The sequence below is a fragment of the Nansenia antarctica genome (genome assembly GCF_963989245.1).
Source record: "Nansenia antarctica genome assembly, contig: SCAFFOLD_265, whole genome shotgun sequence".
Lineage (NCBI taxonomy): Eukaryota > Metazoa > Chordata > Actinopteri > Argentiniformes > Microstomatidae > Nansenia > Nansenia antarctica.
In genome coordinates, this window is record NW_027662787.1 from 5,001 (window position 1) to 12,500 (window position 7,500).

The following is a 7,500-nucleotide window of genomic DNA, read 5'->3' on the forward strand; positions in this document are numbered from 1 at the left end:
TCCTCAGAGAGAGGGATGACAGTATAACAGTGGTCTCTCCTCCTCAGAGAGAGGGATGACAGTATAACAGTGGTCTCTCCTCCTCCTCAGAGAGAGGGATGACAGTATAACAGAGGTCTCTCCTCCTCAGAGAGAGGGATGACAGTATAACAGAGGTCTCTCCTCCTCCTCAGAGAGAGGGATGACAGTATAACAGTGGCCTCTCCTCCTCAGAGAGAGGGATGACAGTATAACAGTGGTCTCTCCTCCTCAGAGAGAGAGGGATGACAGTATAACAGAGGTCTCTCCTCCTCAGAGAGAGGGATGACAGTATAACAGTGGTCTCTCCTCCTCAGAGAGAGGGATGACAGTATAACAGTGGTCTCTCCTCCTCAGAGAGAGGGATGACAGTATAACAGTGGCCTCTCCTCCTCCTCAGAGAGAGAGGGATGACAGTATAACAGTGGCCTCTCCTCCTCCTCAGAGAGAGGGATGACAGTATAACAGTGGTCTCTCCTCCTCAGAGAGAGGGATGACAGTATAACAGTGGTCTCTCCTCCTCAGAGAGAGGGATGACAGTATAACAGTGGTCTCTCCTCCTCCTCAGAGAGAGGGATGACAGTATAACAGAGGTCTCTCCTCCTCAGAGAGAGGGATGACAGTATAACAGTGGCCTCTCCTCCTCAGAGAGAGGGATGACAGTATAACAGTGGTCTCTCCTCCTCAGAGAGAGGGATGACAGTATAACAGAGGTCTCTCCTCCTCAGAGAGAGGGATGACAGTATAACAGTGGTCTCTCCTCCTCAGAGAGAGGGATGACAGTATAACAGAGGTCTCTCCTCCTCAGAGAGAGGGATGACAGTATAACAGTGGCCTCTCCTCCTCAGAGAGAGGGATGACAGTATAACAGTGGCCTCTCCTCCTCCTCAGAGAGAGGGATGACAGTATAACAGTGGTCTCTCCTCCTCAGAGAGAGGGATGACAGTATAACAGAGGTCTCTCCTCCTCAGAGAGAGGGATGACAGTATAACAGTGGTCTCTCCTCCTCAGAGAGAGGGATGACAGTATAACAGTGGCCTCTCCTCCACAGAGAGAGGGATGACAGTATAACAGAGGTCTCTCCTCCTCAGAGAGAGGGATGACAGTATAACAGAGGTCTCTCCTCCTCAGAGAGAGGGATGACAGTATAACAGTGGTCTCTCCTCCTCAGAGAGAGGGATGACAGTATAACAGTGGCCTCTCCTCCTCAGAGAGAGGGATGACAGTATAACAGAGGTCTCTCCTCCTCAGAGAGAGGGATGACAGTATAACAGTGGCCTCTCCTCCTCCTCAGAGAGAGGGATGACAGTATAACAGTGGCCTCTCCTCCTCAGAGAGAGGGATGACAGTATAACAGTGGTCTCTCCTCCTCAGAGAGAGAGGGATGACAGTATAACAGTGGTCTCTCCTCCTCAGAGAGAGGGATGACAGTATAACAGAGGTCTCTCCTCCTCCTCAGAGAGAGGGATGACAGTATAACAGTGGCCTCTCCTCCTCAGAGAGAGGGATGACAGTATAACAGTGGTCTCTCCTCCTCAGAGAGAGAGGGATGACAGTATAACAGTGGCCTCTCCTCCTCAGAGAGAGGGATGACAGTATAACAGTGGCCTCTCCTCCTCCTCAGAGAGAGAGGGATGACAGTATAACAGTGGCCTCTCCTCCTCCTCAGAGAGAGGGATGACAGTATAACAGTGGTCTCTCCTCCTCAGAGAGAGGGATGACAGTATAACAGTGGTCTCTCCTCCTCAGAGAGAGGGATGACAGTATAACAGTGGTCTCTCCTCCTCCTCAGAGAGAGGGATGACAGTATAACAGAGGTCTCTCCTCCTCAGAGAGAGGGATGACAGTATAACAGTGGCCTCTCCTCCTCAGAGAGAGGGATGACAGTATAACAGTGGTCTCTCCTCCTCAGAGAGAGGGATGACAGTATAACAGAGGTCTCTCCTCCTCAGAGAGAGGGATGACAGTATAACAGTGGTCTCTCCTCCTCAGAGAGAGGGATGACAGTATAACAGAGGTCTCTCCTCCTCAGAGAGAGGGATGACAGTATAACAGTGGCCTCTCCTCCTCAGAGAGAGGGATGACAGTATAACAGTGGCCTCTCCTCCTCCTCAGAGAGAGGGATGACAGTATAACAGTGGTCTCTCCTCCTCAGAGAGAGGGATGACAGTATAACAGAGGTCTCTCCTCCTCAGAGAGAGGGATGACAGTATAACAGTGGTCTCTCCTCCTCAGAGAGAGGGATGACAGTATAACAGTGGTCTCCCCTCCTCAGAGAGAGGGATGACAGTATAACAGTGGTCTCTCCTCCTCAGAGAGAGGGATGACAGTATAACAGTGGTCTCTCCTCCTCCTCAGAGAGAGGGATGACAGTATAACAGAGGTCTCCTCCTCAGAGAGAGGGATGACAGTATAACAGTGGTCTCTCCTCCTCAGAGAGAGGGATGACAGTATAACAGAGGTCTCTCCTCCTCCTCAGAGAGAGGGATGACAGTATAACAGTGGCCTCTCCTCCTCAGAGAGAGGGATGACAGTATAACAGAGGTCTCTCCTCCTCAGAGAGAGGGATGACAGTATAACAGAGGTCTCTCCTCCTCAGAGAGAGGGATGACAGTATAACAGAGGTCTCTCCTCCTCCTCAGAGAGAGGGATGACAGTATAACAGAGGTCTCTCCTCCTCAGAGAGAGGGATGACAGTATAACAGTGGTCTCTCCTCCTCAGAGAGAGGGATGACAGTATAACAGTGGCCTCTCCTCCTCAGAGAGAGGGATGACAGTATAACAGAGGTCTCTCCTCCTCAGAGAGAGGGATGACAGTATAACAGTGGCCTCTCCTCCTCAGAGAGAGGGATGACAGTATAACAGTGGCCTCTCCTCCTCAGAGAGAGGGATGACAGTATAACAGTGGTCTCTCCTCCTCAGAGAGAGGGATGACAGTATAACAGTGGTCTCTCCTCCTCCTCAGAGAGAGGGATGACAGTATAACAGAGGTCTCTCCTCCTCAGAGAGAGGGATGACAGTATAACAGAGGTCTCTCCTCCTCAGAGAGAGGGATGACAGTATAACAGTGGTCTCTCCTCCTCCTCAGAGAGAGGGATGACAGTATAACAGTGGCCTCTCCTCCTCAGAGAGAGGGATGACAGTATAACAGTGGTCTCTCCTCCTCAGAGAGAGGGATGACAGTATAACAGTGGTCTCTCCTCCTCCTCAGAGAGAGGGATGACAGTATAACAGAGGTCTCTCCTCCTCAGAGAGAGGGATGACAGTATAACAGTGGTCTCTCCTCCTCAGAGAGAGGGATGACAGTATAACAGTGGCCTCTCCTCCTCCTCAGAGAGAGGGATGACAGTATAACAGTGACCTCTCCTCCTCAGAGAGAGGGATGTGTTGGAGGCGGAGGTGACGGAGCTGAGGAAGAGGCTGGAGACTCTGGAGGTCGGCCACGACGCCCAGGGCCGGGAGAGGAACCACCTGACCTCTGAGGTAACACCTGACCTCTGACCCCTAACCACCTGACCTCTGAGGTAACACCTGACCTCTGACCTCTAACCACCTGACCTCTGAGGTAACACCTGACCTCTGACCTCTAACCACCTGACCTCTGAGGTACAGAGGGAAACAAGGATTCAACACCATTTTTCTAATTCAACATATTTCCATGAGATTGAGACCAGACATGGTATTAACTTACAAAAAATAAAACAGCTACAACTTACTAAAACTACACAGCTGCCGAAATTATATTATAATTATACTCCAATCCATAACAAAAGTTATGGGCAATAAAGGGGAATGACACAGGAAGAAAAGTATTGAACACAGTAAGAAAAAAGCACTAAACCAGCTTAATGCCACTTAATGAGTTGTCCTACCTGTGCTAATTAGAATCAGCTGGGTTAGTGCATGTAGGTGGGGAGGTACGGTACTGCCACTGTTTGTAAGGGGCTCTCCCACCTCTGAATGCTAATAAACTATAAATATAACAGTATATATATATAACAACTTTTTTGTTGTTGTTGTTGTTGTTGTTTTTTTCTCAGATTTTATCCCTTTTTCACCCAATTTGGTATCCAATTGCACCCAACCTAGTATCCAATTATCCCCTGCCTATTGCGTAGGATCCGCCGCACGACCCCGTGGCCGGCAGCCTCAGAGGAGATAGCCAGGCCAGTGTTTCCTCCAGGAATTTTTACCATGGTGGCGGGTACTGCTGACGATTTTTTCGCGTGCACGCGCATGAAACGCGCACGCGCGCTCAAAACAACGACGTCATTTCAGCCAAAACTCGAAAATAAAATGTTTTCCTGTAAATTTAAAACAAGGGTAGTCCGTCCGTCCGTCCCTCTCTGGAATGGAATGGAATGGACTTTATTTGTCATTGCTACAGTACAGGTACCAGACAACGAAATGGTCCATTAAATAAAATGACACGGTTCAAATGTTCACGCCGGCAGTCCGGCTCTCACACATACTGGCAGCGTCCCGGTCTGACTTAGCTCTCGTTTGTGCACGGCTTTCTTTCTTTCCTTCCTTCCTTCCTTCCTTTATGTGAAGTGGCCGGTCCCGGGCACAGCTGCCTCGCATCCGCTCAACGAGCCCGGCGGTTCGGTGCTGCGCTGATTAGCGGATGCGGGACAGCTGTGTGAGCGGATCGCTCCATCTCTCATCTTGATGAAGATGAATGATCTTTATTGTCATTGTAACAGGTACAACGTAATTTAAATGAGGAATCACAAAACAGTTTTGCAAGCGCGTCGCTTCGCGCTTGTGGGTGTGTCTAGCGCTGTGAAGGTCTGAAAAGCGGCCTAAATCTTTTTTTTTTTTTTTTGGTTGAGAAATCTGCATGGTGGCGGAGGAAATTCCATCGTGGCGGACCACCACGATGAAATGCATGTAGAGGAAACACTGCAGGCAGACTAGCTGTCTGGCTCCTCGAGCCCGACACCATTATTCCGGCACCCCGGGGGCTCTGTTGAGCGACGGATCCTTGTCCGGAAATAGTCCTATACCCCCCTTGGGAGCGGCCGCTCAATATGCCGCTCCCTGTGGGCCCCGGCCATATCCGGATCTGGCGAGACCGGGATTCGATCCCAGTCCCCGATGGGCAGCTTGAACTAGAGGCTAATGCTTAGACCGCTGCGCCACCGCGGGGCTATATATGACAACCTTAACAGGAAACAGTGAGGAAGAGATCCTTCTAGAAGAGCTGTCAGACGCACCTCTCCTCTCCGCCCTGCAGGTGGCGACGTTGCAGCAGTCGGAGACTCTGCTGCAGAAGGACAAAGACTACCTGCACCGGCAGAACATGGAGCTGAGCGTGCGCTGCGCCCACGCAGAGGACCGCCTGGACAGGCTGCAGAGGCAGCTGGACGACGCCAAGAAGGCCCGGGAGGACACCTACGAGAAATACGTCTCCTCCAGGTGAGACACCTGTACCTGGGTGTACCTGGGCGTACCTGGGCGTACCTGGGCGTACCTGGGTGTACCTGGGTGTACCTGGGTGTACCTGGGTGTACCTGGGTGTACCTGGGTGTACCTGGGTGTACCTGGGTGTACCTGCGCTGTACCTGGGTGTACCTGGGTGTACCTGGGTGTAGGGTTGGGTACCGAAAATCGGTACCGGTAGGTACCGGTTACTTTACATTCGGTATGTACCCGTACCGAATCGCAAAGGAGATTTCGGTGCCTCATTTCGGTACTTTTCTATCTCGCGACGTCACATCGCCTGTTAAATTTCCACTCAGTGAAAGCAGCGAGTACGGAAGGATAACGAGAAGGTTGCTAATAGCAACTTCCGCTAGCGGGTTGGCGTAACGCGACGCTCGACTTATGGGTGCGTTCCGTAAACTCGTTCTGGAATTCTGATCACCACTCGTGGAATGCCTTCTGTCCAATCAAATGACTTGCTCCCCTTATGACGTCGGGCCCAGTGTGCGCTGCAACGCTCTCAGAGCGAGTTTACGAACGCAAGCCTTTGATTGGACAGTGCACTCCAGGATTCGACGCGTCTGTTGATGACGTTGTGCGGATGTGTGGCTGCGTCTCTGCACGGTGGACAACATGATCGGGGATCTCTTGATATTCGGGTACTGTCCTTATCCTACTACTGTGTCTGAAAAATCTATCGTCATGTCAACATGGACCAGAGAGGGGGAGGGGAGTAGTAGCTGAGCGGCAACAGAGTTTGGATTTTGACGAGGTGGAGGGCTCCAGTTTATCAGAGTTATATTTCCTCTTGGTTCTGGGGGCTATACAGGCCTCTTCACTAGATCCCTTTTCTAAGAATATTCTGATGTCCTTGAGGGGCTGCCGAACAAGTGTGTACTCGTATTCGACATCAGTACCAAAGATAGGCACCCCCAGCTTAATGGAGTCCCCAAGGCTCAGGAGTTTTATTTTCATTTATTTTAATTTGAGTGTATATTTAACAAATATATATTGTGCCTCAGCAATAAAAAAGTGAAAAGCTGTTTAATGTTGTCGACCGTGTTATTATATATATATATATATATATATATATGTCATTTAAAAAAATCAAAAGTACCGAATTAAGTACCGTTTTGGTACCGGTACCGTTTTTAAAGTATCGGTTAGGTACCGGTACCGGATCAAACCCAAACGGTACCCAACCCTACCTGGGTGTACCTGGGCGTACCTGGGTGTACCTGTCCTCTACCTGTACCTGTCATGTACCTGTACCTGGGTGTACCTGGGTATATACTGTCCTGTACTAGCCTCCAGTTGAGTGACCTTTCAAGTTGCAAGCGTTATTGTTCCGTCTCAAGAGAGTACAACTCTCAGGCTTGGGTTCCTGGCAGCACAAAGACACTGAGGCCAGATGAGTCAGGTAAACACAGTGACGACAGCACAGGACACAAGTGACAAATTGTGGGAAACAAATAAGACAGGATACAATTAGCAGTACAAATAAACCTGTACCTGGTTATAGGCTGGGCTGTAGTGGGCTATGACAGGTGGATGGATGACTGACTGATTGACAGGTGGATGGATGACTGACTGATTGACAGGTGGATGGATGACTGACTGATTGACAGGTGGGTGGATGATTAACAGGTGGATGGGTGATTGACTGATTGACAGGTGGATGGGTGATTGACAGGTGGATGGGTGATTGACAGGTGGATGGATGACTGACTGATTGACAGGTGGATGGGTGATTGACAGGTGGATGGGTGATTGACAGGTGGATGGATGACTGACTGATTGACAGGTGGATGGGTGATTGACAGGTGGATGGGTGATTGACTGATTGACAGGTGGATGGGTGATTGACAGGTGGATGGGTGATTGATGGGTGATTGACAGGTGGATGGGTGATTGACAGGTGGATGGATGACTGACTGATTGACAGGTGGGTGGATGATTAACAGGTGGATGGGTGATTGACAGGTGGATGGGTGATTGACAGGTGGATGGGTGATTGACAGGTGGATGGGTGATTGACAGGTGGATGGGTGATTG

The 7,500-nt window shown here is 50.1% G+C and overlaps 1 protein-coding gene across 1 annotated transcript in view; it reads left to right on the top strand.

Moving 5' to 3' along the window:
* The window catches only part of LOC308175458 (progesterone-induced-blocking factor 1-like), a gene marked incomplete at both ends in the record, with an annotated part of 45,363 nt that overhangs the window by 4,378 nt on the left and 33,485 nt on the right, over window positions 1-7,500 (top strand). The window contains 2 exons of the mRNA XM_080551124.1: window positions 3,393-3,501; window positions 5,258-5,439. Of these exons, the coding sequence (XP_080407250.1) occupies window positions 3,393-3,501; window positions 5,258-5,439 (291 nt within the window). The remainder of the gene's footprint in view (window positions 1-3,392; window positions 3,502-5,257; window positions 5,440-7,500) is intronic.